The following is a 14,858-nucleotide window of genomic DNA, read 5'->3' on the forward strand; positions in this document are numbered from 1 at the left end:
AATATTTTGATGATGGATCCAACACTAAAGACAATCTTAGGAGACAGACCCTCAGTTGGATATAGAAGGACAAAAAATGTAAAAGATCTTGTGACCAGTAGTCATTTTCAAAAGAAGAAAACCAGAACAGCATTCAAACCAGGAGCATATAAATGTGGTAACTGCAGTACCTGTAAATATATGCGTAATACAGATACCATCATAAATAGGTTCGGTAAGAACCATAATATAAATAGATACATAAGTTGTAACACTGAAAGTGTAATTTATGTACTTAATTGCACGTGTAATCTATACTATGTAGGTATGACCTCTAGAAAACTACATGTGAGACTAATGGAACATTTAAGGAATATTAAAAATGCAGCCAGAGATAAGGAAGAAATGAAATTCATAACTAGTGTAGCTGCACACTTCTTGAATTTTCACAATTCTAACCAAAATGACCTACAATGCTGGGGTATAGAAAAAGTAAGTTTAGGAATGTGAGGAGGAAACTTAGAAACAGCCCTATTGAGGGCTGAAAGCCGGTGGATATATCTGGTCAATACAGTCCAACCGCATGGATTGAATGAACAAAATAACTACTACATTTTTCTATGAATATCATACACACAAAAACTTTGTGTTGATATTCAAGTTGTAAACAATGTACACAGATGATAAAGTATAATTATCAAGTTATAGAAGGAGAAACTATAATAGGAAGATCCATTGAATCAGTTTGTCATTAGAAACAATAAAACAAACAGGGTCACTTCCAAATAAAAACATTTATTTCACCACTTTTTCACCAATTAATACACTCTCCACAAACAATATGCATATAATTAAACTGTGCAAATAAAACACAACTGATAACACAACTTAAGAAAGCACTCATCGGAGAGGCTACACTATATACACAATAAAAGAAAGATAATAGAAATGTGAAAATTTCACACATAGAATATTTAGAATATAATAAATTGCATCACTACCACCAGCAGAATAGTACATGCACAACGAGCATAACTAGTGTTACTCACGTATATGAATAACACTATTGATATAATTAGTATCCAGTTCTCTATGTAGTACACAAAGCCTACCTCGGTAGGCAGTATTCTTCACCTTTTAGATTTTCTTTTTAGGTTTTCTTTTCACTTTTCTCACTGTTTTCTGTCTTTAAACACACCACTTTTTGACTCATAACTACATATACAAATGGCAAACCATTCATTTTTTGGATTCTACAAAGATGATCAGAATAGAAAGATCTAATCTCAATTGATAGAAACTAATGTCATATTATACCATTTATCACAACCTAAGATATATATCAATACAGAGTGTATGAAGAGACATCAATTATAATAACATAGATCCAATATCTGCAAGTCAGCTGTCAAATGAGTTGACAGTTCATGATAGCGCAACACCAGGCATACAGAATCAAATACCCCAGGATTGGAAACTTTAGCTGTCAATCCTCTGAGACCGTCCAATCAAAAAAACAAATTCAAAAATAGTAAGGCGGGACTTCCGGTTAATCCGGCATATACCCCCAAACAATCGGCGGCTCGCCGCCTTTGACAAAGCCCGGAGGGGCGAAACTAGTCAGGAGTGAATCAGAGCGTTTGGGTGCTCAATTTTAACCAGCCTAGCACTAGAATGTTACTCTAGGCTTACATTCCCAATTACTACTCGCTATACTGATCTAATAACGTTGAACAGTCTGGGTTGTGCCAGACTTAGCCGTAGTTTATATATAACAAAGATACCGATATCAGCCTGTTACTTGTAATGATACAGAAATATACGCTGCTCTCAATATATCTATAGATAACGATCATAGAATAAACCTATATTGATCTAATAACGTTGACAGTCTGGGTTGTGCCAGACTTAGCCGTAGTTTATATATAACATTGATACCGATATCAGTCTGTTATTTGTAATGATACAGAAATATACGCTGCTCTCAATATATCTATAGATAACGATCATAGAATAAATCTAAGAAAATATATGTTATCTATGTTCATTGGAAGTATCAAAATCAAATGGGTGGGTGATATCACAATAACTCTAAGATATTAGCGCTTCATATTGGCCACACAACGCATGTGGTGTCTCTCAATAACGATACTATCTATTTAAGTGCATATAAGACAGCATGTCACAAAATATATGAAACCATTTTGACTACTCTCATGTATGTGTAGAGTGTGATCATTGATAAATATATACCGCATTACAGTGAAGATTACTACAAACACACTGAATGGTAGTCAAACAAAGATAAACTTGGGTTGAGCCAGATCAGATAGTGGAAATACAAAGATATATAATACCAGCATTTGTACATTTTGCACTATATTCACATAGCAACAAGTCTGGTCTGATACACAACCCAATTTTGACAATTTGCAGCAATACTGTAGCGTTAAAAACTAACAGTTCCCATTTGTATTATACAAAATATTCAAAAGTGATTGAGATACTGTTAGACTTTATCTGAGCTATATAACAGTCTAATTGTCTTCTAAACAATAGTTTCACAAGTGGCACAATAGACCATTGAGAAATAGTGGTATTAACTACACCCCAGAGCAGCCATACTTTGGCACACACAGAACTGGGATATAGTGGACAAACTACTGACGTATTCAAGGTAGTTACTGAATAATTTAGGTATCCAAATATTCCTATGCAGAGGAGGGATTGAATTAAGTAACTACACATTACTCTATGTTTGGATACACAAACTAAGTATAGCAGAATGATTATAATACTTTATTGAGGACCGATATACATGTACCCAAGGCGGCTTATTACATAGTCCTCTTTATAAGGTGGAATAAGTGTTAGAGAGCACTATAGTGCTAGTGTCGATTTTAATTTGTGTGTGTTACCCTTATTTTAAGTAAATTTACAATAAAGGTTATATTTTAACATATTCCAACCAGAAGAAATTGCCTTACAGTCTAGGCTAAGAGTGCTTACAAGTGCATACTTACAGGAGATATCTACACCTCTGTGTAAATATTCTTCCGAGTTTTCAGTAGTAGAAACTTTATTAAATATGAATATTGCATGAATATGATTTTTCTTGTTTTCAGCTGCTTGACTGCAAAGGGCTCAAATGCACACACACACACACACACACACATATATATATATATATATATATATATATATATATATATGTGTGTGTGTAAAGATGCAATTATGTGTTTATATATGTATATATGTCTGTAAATACATATATACACATATAAATACATATGTACCTACTTACACACAAACACATATATACTGTATATATATATATATATATATATATATATATATATATATATATATATACATATATTTAGACATGTATATGTATGTATCTTTATGTTAAAAGTCTTTATGTTAAAAGTCCTCATATCTTTGAGCCTTTATATAACTTTAAAATGTTTTATTGGACAGTGTTATTATGAGTGTAACTTTACTTTTAAATGTAATTATGATGTGTTTTATGAAACTTTTTAGGCAAGCGTAACAGTTAACCAGAGCTCAGAAGTTAGGCTATCCTGAAACGCGTTAAATTCAATTGTGCTCAAGTGAACGCGCAAAGAGCTGCAATAACCCCTTTTTCACTTGTGCACATCAGCTAGCGTGCCAATCGTAATCTAGATCTAAGAGCATTTAGGACAAAAAACAGCCCAGTTGCGAGGCTGACAAGTTCTGAAGTGCATAGCTCATAAATATTGCCTACCATCATGTGTTGCATCACTCACTAAAGAGTTCCAAACTGTCTCTAATAGCATCATCAGCACAATAACTATGTGTTAGGAACTTACACCATTGTTGGACTCTGGAGCAGTGGGAATGAGTAATAAATCAAGCTTCACTATAATGCAGTCTGGTGTAGGAATCTGGACATGGCAAATGCCAGGAGGATGCTACATACTGGAATTCATAGTGCCTACTGTAATGTTTGGGGGAAGAGTGATAATGATCTGGGGCTGTCTTTCAGGGTTTGGGCTATACCCCTAAGTTCCAATGAAGGGTCATCTTAAATCTAAAGAATACAAATATATTTTAGACAATTGGGTGCTTCCAAATTTGTGGCAACAATTTGGGGAAGGATCTTTCCTGTTCCATAAAGACTGTGCACCTGAACAAAAAGCGAGATCCATGAAGACATGGTTTGGCAAGTTTGTGTGGAGGAAACACAAGCAATATAGGAGAGCGCTTATGAAAACCTAGTAGAGGTAATCTAGCTAATTGAGATAAGTGGGTAAGGAATCAAAGAAACAGTATTATGTTAAAACCAATTTACTAAAAGGCATAAGGATAAAGTACAAAGCTGATATAAATAAGGTAATTATACCCAATACATTAAAGAACAGGATGCTCATATAAGTGCTATAAGTGGTCAGAGCAAATTATAAAATTGCATGCAAATATATAAAGATATGCCCGGTCAAAGAATATCTGATTTGTATTTGTTCACTCAGATGTTAAAGGTACTTTTAATCAGTATCTGCTGAATATAAATTGTATCTGGCTCTTGTATTGTTACTAATTATTATTATGTACAACAATGGCTTATAATATAGAGAGAGGAGAAATTTCAAAATATAACAAATGAATGAGACAAAATAAAGAAATACAATTTATCTTAACTGTATCCGATCTTAGAGGGGGAACTTCTATGTAAGAAGTGTGCATGAGGGATATGAGAAAATGGAAAAATTAAAGAAAAAAAGGAAAAATAAATGTTTTATATTTTTACATATATTAAGATGTGCACAAACATGAATTTCCTGGTGGAACTTGAATGGCCTGCACAAAGTCCTGACCTCAACCCCATTGAACACCTTTGATGAACTCTGTGAGCCAGATCTTCCCATACAACATCACACAAATGCTATTTTGGTTTAATAGGCACAAATTCCAACAGACACACTCCAAAATCTTGTTGAAAGTCTTCCCAGAAGATTATCAGCTGTTATAGATGCACATGGGGGCAAATCCAATGCCCATGGCTTTGGAATGGGAGGTCCAACAAGCTCATTCAGGTGTGATGGTCAGGTATCCACATATTTTTGGCCATATAGGGTAAGTAAATATATATATATATATACAGTATCTCACAAAAGTGAGTACACCCCTCACATTTTTGTAAACATTTTATTATATCTTTTCTTGTGACAACACTAAAGAAATGAAACTTTGCTACAATGTAAAGTAGTGAGTGTAAAGCCTGTATAACAGCCTAAATGTGCTGTCCCCTCAAAATAACTCAACACACAGCCATTAATATCTAAAACATTGGCAACAAAAGTGAGTACACCTCTAAGTGGAAATGTCCAAATTGGGCCCAAAGTGTCAATATTTTGTGTGGCTGCCATTATTTTCAAGCACTGCCTTAACCCTCTTGGGCATGGAGTTCACCAGAGCTTCACAGGTTGCCACTGAAGTCCTCTTCCACTCCTCCATGACGACATCACGGAGCTGGTGGGTGTTAGAGACCTTGCACTCCCCCATCTACCATTTGAGGATGCCCCACAGATGCACAATAAGGTTTAGGTCTGGAGACATGCTTGGCCAGTCCATTACCTTTATACCCTCAGCTTCTTTAGCAAGGCAGTGGTCATCTTGGAGGTGTGTTTTGGGTCGTTATCATGTTGCCCTGCAGCTCAGTCTCTGAAGGGAGGGGATCATGCTCTGCTTCAGTATGTCACAGTACATGTTGGCATTCATGGTTCCCTCAATGAACTGTAGCTCCCCAGTGCCGGCAACACTCATACAGGCCCAGGCCATGACACTCCCACCACCTTGCTTGACTGCAGGCAAGACACACTTGTCTTGGTACTCCTCACCTGGATGCCACCACACCTGCTTGACACCATCTGAACCAAATAAGTTTATCTTGGTCTCATCGGACCACAGGACATGGTTTCAGTAACCATGTCCTTAGTCTGCTTGTCTTCAGCAAACTGTTTGTGAGCTTTCTTGTGCATCTTCTTTAGAAGAGGCTTCCTTCTGGGACGACAGCCATGCAGACCAATTTGATGCAGTGTGCGGCATATGGTCTGTGCACTGACAGGCTGACCCCCCACCCCTGCAATGCTGGCAGCACTCATACGTCTATTTCCCAAAGACAACCTCTGGATATGACGCTGAGCACGTGCACTTAACTTCTTTGGTAGAACAGGGCGAGGCCTGTTTTGAGTGCAACCTGTCCTGTGAAACCATTGTATGGTCTTGACCACCATGCTGCAGCTCAGTTTCAAGGATCTTGGCAATCTTCTTATAGCCTAGGCCATCTTTATGTAGAGCAACAATTATTTTTTTCAGATCCTCAGAGAGTTCTTTGCCATGAGGTGCCATGTTGAGCTTCCAGTGACCAGTATGAGAGAGTGTGAGAGTGATAACACCAAATTTAACACACCTGCTCCCGCATTCACACCTGAGACCTTGTAACAATAACAAGTCACATGACACCGGGGAGGGAAAATGGCTAACTGGGCCCAGTTTGGACATTTCCACTTAGGGGTGTACTCACTTTTGTTGCCAAGCGTTTAGACATTAATGGCTGTGTGTTGAGTTATTTTGAGGGGACAGAAAATTTACACTGTTATACAGACTGTACACAGACTACTTTACATTGTAGCAAAGTGTAATTTCTTCAGTGTTGTCACATGAAAAGATATAATAAAATATTTACAAAAATGTCAGGGGTGTACTCATCTTGTGAGATACTGTATATGCACTGAGCTATAAAATCGCTACAATTTTTTTTAATATTAAAGGGACAGTCAACACCAGAATTTTTGTTGTTTTAAAAGATAGATAATCCCTTAATTACCCATTCTTTCGTTTTGCATAACCAGCACAGTTATAATAATACACGTCTTACCTCTGTGATTTCCTTGTACTTAAGCTTTTGCAGACTGCCCCCTTATTTTAGTTCTTTTGACAGACTTGCATTTTAGCCAATCAGTGCTCACTCCTCTGTAAATTCATATGCATGAGCTCAATCCCATCTATATGAAACACATGAAATAACGCGCTCTAGTGGGGAAAAACTGTCAAATGCAGAGGCGGCCTTAAAGGTCTAAAAAATTAGCATATGAACCTCTTAGGTTTAGCTTTCAACTAAGAATACTAAGAGAACAAACCAAAATTAGTGAAAAAAGTAAATTTGAAAGTTGTTTAAAATTACACGCCCTATTTGAATCATGAAAGTTTTTTTGAGACTTGACGGTCCCTTTAAGAGTCGAATCATTACCAAACAATTTGAAGCTGATATTACTTTTTTTTATTTTTTGTTAACAATATTTAGATATAGACTGCATTGTTTATTTGATTACAATGCTATAATGTATGATTTTTCTAATGAAAGTCTACATATATGATTCAAGCCCATCTAAACTAAAAGCCAATATGGCAGATGTAGTCATGGAAAATAGAAGAGAGTTTATGTATAATAAGAATTGTCACAGGAATACCATTAAAAGCAAACTAAAATTCATAAAAACCAGTCACCATATATCTTTAAAACAAAATAGTAGCCACATTTTGCAGTATAAAATATTTATTGATTGTGACAGATATCTATTGATAACAGAAGGATCATTTATATACAAATGCAATATTATGAATAACGTTATAATAAACTACTCATGAAAACAAATATGTGATCCTAACACTTACATGTAAATGTCATCATGAAAGCAAGAGCATAATACACGGGGAGACAGGCAAAAAGGGGTATTATGTTTGTATAGTCCAAACCCTTCAGCATCATATTTGCATCATATTTGCATGCCTCGTTACTAAGTATGTATCTTCTTATTACTAATACTTATTTTACATTTAACTATATATATAGTTTTCTTTATTTAAAACTATTAGTATAATGTTATGTAAGTACATTTACACTTAAACTATTACTATTTAAATACATTTTTGCTTCTAAGGGCACTTGAAGCAGATGTGATTTTTTTCCTTATCAGGATACATATTGGGGTCAATCACAATACTTTACAAAAGTTTAATGATTTTCTACAGAAAATACCCATTTTTCTGCTCTTGCTCATGCTACATTAAAGTCTATGGGAAGTTTTGTAGATAAATCATTTGATAAATTTTTCTACAGGATTGTTATCAGCCCCTTAATTTAGTAAACCTAAATTATATATAAACTGTCTATCGTTTGTATTACAAATAATACCAGGTGTTTAATACTGTAGCTGAGTATGCCTTCATATTATGGGCCAGATTACAAGTGGCATGCTATTTAGCACTCTTGGGTAAACTTCGCTAGAAGTAAACTTATTGTGTGTCGGGTTGCACTCACATTACAAGTTGAAAGTAAAATGTTTGCACATGAGTAAACAACATTCGTGATATCGTGACGGCGTTGATGTATTCTCCCCATACTGTAAAAATATAGATATATTCTATGGATTATTTAGAATATTCTACAGTATGTATAATATGTAAAAGGGACACCGAACCCTATTTTTTTATTTCGTGATTCAGACAGAGCATGCAATTTTAAGCAACTTTCTAACTAACTGCTATTATCAATTTGTCTTCGTTCTCTTGCTATCTTTATTTAAAAAAGAAGGCATCTAAGATATTTTTTGGAACAGAACCATGGACAGCACTTGTTTATTGGTCGATTGAATCAATCCACCAATCAGCAAGGACAACCCAGGTTGTTCACCAAAAATGGGCTGGCATCTAAACTTACATTCTTGCTTTTCAAATAAAGATACCAAGAGAATGAAGAAAATTTGATAATAGAAGTAAATTAGAAAGTTGCTTAAAATTACATGCTCTGTCTGAATCACAAAAGAAAAAATTTGAGTTCAGTGTCCCTTTAATAATTATTCTTAATATTTTTTTCTATTTTATTTTTAATATTTTCAAAATGCGCTTTGAGATTAGCAAGGATTCATGTGTGCTAACCCAACACTGTGTCAGACCTAAATTGCAAAATACAAAGTGAGATACACATACAGTATTTTACATTCCTATGTTCTTCACATAGAAAAAAATATAACTTTTATTATTAAACATATTTCTATATATGTGATTATGTTAATGTAAAATTATAGGAATAGATATACATGTATTGGTATAAATATATATATATATTTATATATATATATATATATATATATGTGTGTGTGTGTATCAAAGGATAAACAGCGCTTATAGATATTCTTAAAAACTGTATATATTATAGTCTCGACAGTGTTGGTTGGTAAAAAAAAAAAAAAAAAAAGATAGGAGAAAAATATATGGTCATACGCATGTATATTAAAGTCTTAGATAAGATATTGAGATCCAGGTGTAGTGAAGGAGTATTAGATACCCTTACCAAAAGTTACCTCAATCCTATGAGGTAAGTTTGCCGCATTGGAGGATGTATCTGATGGTTTGATGAATCCTAGGTACTCTGACCTGTATAGTTTCGCTGCCTCTTGGAGTAGAATGGGATGTGGGTCCCCTTTGTGCTGGTTTCTTTAGGAAACTTCCTGTGTTTGTTGCCTCTTGGAGCTTTGTTTTTTCTTGTCTTGGTATGAACTTTCTTGTCCAGATATATACCCAAAAAGACAGAAAACAGCAAAAATAGTGTAATACCGTTTTATTCAATAATAGTATAAAAAAATAACATATATCACACTCACATTTTATGTCCTCACTGATATGAGGTATTGTTACAGCACATAGATTTAGAGGTGGATTCACAGGTGGTTGTGTCCCAAGCCAGTCAGAAAATAAAGTCAGTATTCCTTAGATGTCACAAGCAGTGATTACAGCCGAGTAAAGATGTAGCCAGGGATTTATCCGGTTAATATCGCTAGTTAGGTCAGTGACTGTAAAGGGCTGGTAAATGACACCTGTGTCCTATAGTGTATTGTGAAGTGTGTGAGTGGAACGAACGCTGTGCATGTCGAAAACCGGAGGTAGATACCATTTCCGGTATTGTATTTCTGACTGGCTTGGGACACAACCACCTGTGAATCCACCTCTAAATCTATGTGCTGTAACAATACCTCATATCAGTGAGGACATAAAATGTGAGTGTGATATATGTTATTTTTTTATACTATTATTGAATAAAACGGTATTACACTATTTTTGCTGTTTTCTGTCTTTTTGGGTATATATCTGGACAAGAAAGTTCATACCAAGACAAGAAAAAACAAAGCTCCAAGAGGCAACAAACACAGGAAGTTTCCTAAAGAAACCAGCACAAAGGGGACCCACATCCCATTCTACTCCAAGAGGCAGCGAAACTATACAGATCAGAGTACCTAGGATTCATCAAACCATCAGATACATCCTCCAATGCGGCAAACTTACCTCATAGGATTGAGGTAACTTTTGGTAAGGGTATCTTATACTCCTTCACTACACCTGGATCTCAATATCTTATCTAAGACTTTAATATACATGCGTATGACCATATATTTTTCTCCTATCTTTTTTTTTTTCCTTTTTTTTTTTTTTTTACCAACCAACACTGTCGAGACTCTATAATATATACAGTTTTTAAGAATATCTATAAGCGCTGTTTATCCTTTGATACATATTCTCCTATATTGTATAGACTTAGTCTATTACACAATATTTGTACCTTAATAGCTGCTCTATGAGATTTTCAGACCTCTGACTAGCGCATTTATTAGAGTAACGCTTGTTTCTACTCACTGACACTGAGTAGTAACATTCTACTTATATCTATACATATATATATGTGTATTTACAATAAAAATAACATTGTCCTGAACTTGAAGAGCATCGGAATGTGACATATGTACATTAGGTGCATAAGGAATTCTTCACATTCTTTATGTTCTTTTTTCTTTTAAAAATGTTTTATATATATATATATATATATATATATATATATATATATAGCAAAGTAGAAAACAGCACTCTCTGGACTTAAGTTTTCGGGGAATGCTCCCCTTCATCAGACCAGCAACATACAAATGAATCAAACATTTAAGCATACATAGACCCCTCCCCCTTGTGCAAAAAAAAAACGCCAAAAATCGGTTGTCATGACAACCAAACATACAATACAAAGTAAATAGTGTGAATAAAGCAACAATCACATCAGAGAACCTAATAATAAAACATTTCATGATTAGTAATTAAATGGTGAATAAGCAGATAAACTTTGCTACATTTCACATACTCTAGCACCCTGGCCCTTGGAAAACTGTTTGTGAGAGTGCAACTGACTCCTTTTTGCCTATATATATATAGGCAAAAAGTATTTATATTCAAAACATTAAAATATATTACAATTGATTAAAAATGTAATTGCATGTTTCAAGGTATTTGACTGGGAAGGGCACAAAAGTATATATGTCTATAAGTCTATATTTCTGTATTTATTTGTATATATGTGTTTACACATGAAAATATGTATGTATGTATGCGCATACATGCGGAATCTGTTGGTGCTCTACAAAAACCGATAATAATAATAATACATATTTACACATATAAACAGATAAACACACATGTATACATACACACATACACATATTCAGGCATGTTTATATACTATTGAGCCCTTTCCAGTCAAACACCTTGCAATATACCATGTCCCTTTTGAAACATTTTTTTCCCAATATTGTTTTTTTTTTTTATACGAAAGTGTATATATGAGTGTAACACTTTCATTTTTTAGATGTGTTTTGTGAAACCTTTCTTTTAACCCTTACACTTTACTTCAGGTCTCAAGTCACACTAATTCTAGCACTATTTGGGCACTCAAGTGCAACTCATACATTTCAACTTGTAATATCAATGCTAGCACTTTCAAGATATTCATTGAAATGAATGGGTTTTCTAAAGAGATGTTGCCCACCCCAAACCCTTACCGATTTTGATAATTATAACTATAGTCATGGAAGCTGATATAGCTAGATATAGCTAGACTGCCTGCTCACACGACACTGAAGCATCTCTATGCTTAGACTAGACACTATCGATACCATTTGAAGTGTAACTAAAAAATATCTTGAAGTTTTATCTGTTTTTTGGTTAACTAAGGAAGTAAATTGTTAATTTAAGAAAACATTTAGAGCATGTTTATGCAATGTTTTATTAAAGTCAGATCCTAAAATATGGTACTGAAAATGATTACCAATATTTTTTTGGATGAAGGATCTTAATGCCATTATTTATTAATGCTGTAAAGAACTAAGTTTTATTTCTAGGCCTTCTGTCATAAATGGCATATTTTCCATACAAAAAATAAATATGTACTCTTACTATCCCTTTAACTAATGTGTTTAATTATGCCCTGTTTTTATATAATGTTATACTTTCATGATACAATACATTATTATGTTTGTGTTAAATATTTTTGGGGTATTCTATGCAGGATTAAATCTCTTGGTTATATGTTGTTAATTTGACAAAGAGATTGAACTCTTTGAAAAACTTTGTGTAATACTGTAGATAGAATCTCTAAGTATTACTTTTACATTTTTGCCAACCAGCACATACATGATGGGATTAAGACAGCAGTTTGAATAAGCTATGCTGGTCAGCAAAGGTAAAATCATACTGATTTTAGAAACTAGTGAAAAATCCATTTTACGAGCAGCCACCAAGAAAATAATTTCTGCTATGACCAGTGGTGTCCATGTTAAGAAATAAACCAAAACCACAGTAACTACAATCCTATACAGCCTGGAAGGATTTACACTTTTGGATTTTCTAACTTTTATGGCAATTGATAGATTTGAAATCAGAATAACACACAGAGGAATAAAGTAACTAACAGCTAAAAGAGGAATTATAAGTCTTTCTGTTGTTAACAGCATCTGGTTCCATTTTGATAACTTGTCTTCATTAGCACAACACTCATTATTTTTACATTGTTGTCGGTAAGGAGGAAGTTTTTTAAAAATTTTCTCCTCAAAAGTTGTAAAAAAGTAATACTTCACAGTATTTAAGAAGCTGGGCACTGATATTTGTCTAACTAGTGGTCCACGTTTGCTTCCATTATAATAATTAAGGTAGATACCTTGTAAATCATCAAATTCTTTTGCTGGGTCTTCTCCATTTTTCATAGGAAATTTCTGTTTTTGTTGATTAATACTCCAATTACTGTGTCCACTTGTATTATGCCCAACATAGCCTAAAATACATTGATTTTTTCCTCCAATTTTGTATTCATCACTGAAAAATGCAGCCAGAAGACTTCCAAGTACTGTTATTACCCAAATTGATGTGCAGGTCCAAAAGTAAACTTTTGGAGATAGGAACTTGCGATGCCAAATGGGTTTAGCTACAGACAAAACACGATCAATATTTAGGGCAGTAATGATAAAAATACTTGCATATATATTGCAACTGGAAAGGAAATGATAGATTTTGCAAAGATGGGATCCATATGACCAACTACCATTAAATTCAGAAACAGCATTGAATGGCAAGAAAAGCAAAAAAAGAAAATCAGCAACAGCTAAATGGAAAAACCAAACATTTGATCGTTTTTCCTTCATTACAAATCCAGTAATATAGATGACAATAGCGTTGCTGATTAGCCCAATAATGCAATAAATCATGGTTACCACAAAGCTGGTGTATTTGATTGCTGCTGGTTTGGTAATACTTGATGGAATATTTTCAGGTTCAGAAATATTCTTTAAATCCCAAAAGAAATAGCAAAGATTTTCAGAGAGCATCTTTCCTTCCATTGGTATAACCTGAAAATAACAAAATTTAGAAGACTAAATTAGAAAATAGTATACTATAATCACACCCAAAAGAATGGGCAGGTCCAAAAAGTAGGTTTTGGAGATAGCAATGGTCTTTTAAATTAATTACAAATTTCTGCATTGTAATTTGCAATGGTAAAAATGAACTTTCATATTATATAATTTTGACCAGTATGTAATTAGATTACTTTGACTGTATGTGCTATATATTTCTTGCACAACATTGATTTGTCTATTTTATGTTTTAACATTGCAGTTTGGTCAAGTTAATTTAATTTTAAGAATTGAACCACATTTCATCAAAATAAATTTAGTGAAATGGAATAATGTAAAAAACTTTTTCCCTTCTTTTAATATATCTGTGTCTCCTTCAAAAGGGTTAAACAAATAAGTAGCAATAACATTTGTTGTGTAATTGCATCACAAGAGTTCCAGACATTTTCAGTCATAGTGCTCTAAGCAGCATTAGTCAAATCCTTCAATAAAATCAAAAGCTGAGTCTAGGTGGAGTTCATTTCAATTAGCTAACCAGAAATATCTTCTTTTCTTTAAATTTTACAGGAACTTATATCCAGACTGCAGTGGAAGACTGATGAAGAAGTAATTGTTGCTGATGAACAAGTTTGAGAAAGAAGATTCATTAACCTAATTTAAGGAAATGCCTTTTTAAAAGTATACACAAAAATAGAGCGAAGCACTCAACCAGGGAACAAACAATAGTAGAAAAGTTTGTTCTATTTTTAGTTACAATCCCAGGAGCAGCCTCTTTTTCTAAGAGAATAATAACTTTCCTGCAGTATATTATGCTGATCCTGACCTTCTAAAGATGATGAGAACATGAGAAGGGGACCACCTGCCCAATGTGCTTAGAGGGATATGGCTGAGCCTCACTAACAAGTCCCACAGAAATCCAAAACAATCATCTGGGTTTGCAATGTTCCTTGTTCAGTAGAGGACTGCCTGGTATTTCAGGGCTGGATCGACCTTGTTAGGTTGTATCAGACTGATTTACTTCAGGAAAGTTCTCCATTGTGTTAAAAGAGGCTGCTGCCAGGTGGTAGCTAACCATAGAAAAACCTACTGAGCTGTTGTTCATTATTAATTGAG

The 14,858-nt window shown here is 34.2% G+C and overlaps 2 protein-coding genes across 2 annotated transcripts in view; both read right to left on the reverse strand.

Annotated features, from left to right (window-relative positions):
- LOC128662618 (chemerin-like receptor 1) overlaps positions 1–14,858 on the reverse strand; it is a 137,040-nt gene that overhangs the window by 102,302 nt on the left and 19,880 nt on the right. The window lies entirely within an intron of this gene.
- LOC128662627 (chemerin-like receptor 1) lies at positions 12,432–13,730 on the reverse strand. The gene has a single exon (XM_053716485.1). It carries the CDS (start codon positions 13,728–13,730, stop codon positions 12,432–12,434), a length of 1,299 nt encoding a protein of 432 aa, XP_053572460.1.

This window comes from Bombina bombina, chromosome 1, assembly GCF_027579735.1.
Source record: "Bombina bombina isolate aBomBom1 chromosome 1, aBomBom1.pri, whole genome shotgun sequence".
NCBI classification, from domain to species: domain Eukaryota; kingdom Metazoa; phylum Chordata; class Amphibia; order Anura; family Bombinatoridae; genus Bombina; species Bombina bombina.

Coding starts and splice junctions, on each gene's coding strand:
- LOC128662627 (XM_053716485.1), bottom strand. CDS start 13,730: ATGGAAGGAAAGATGCTCTCTGAAAATCTTTGCTATTTCTTTTGGGAT.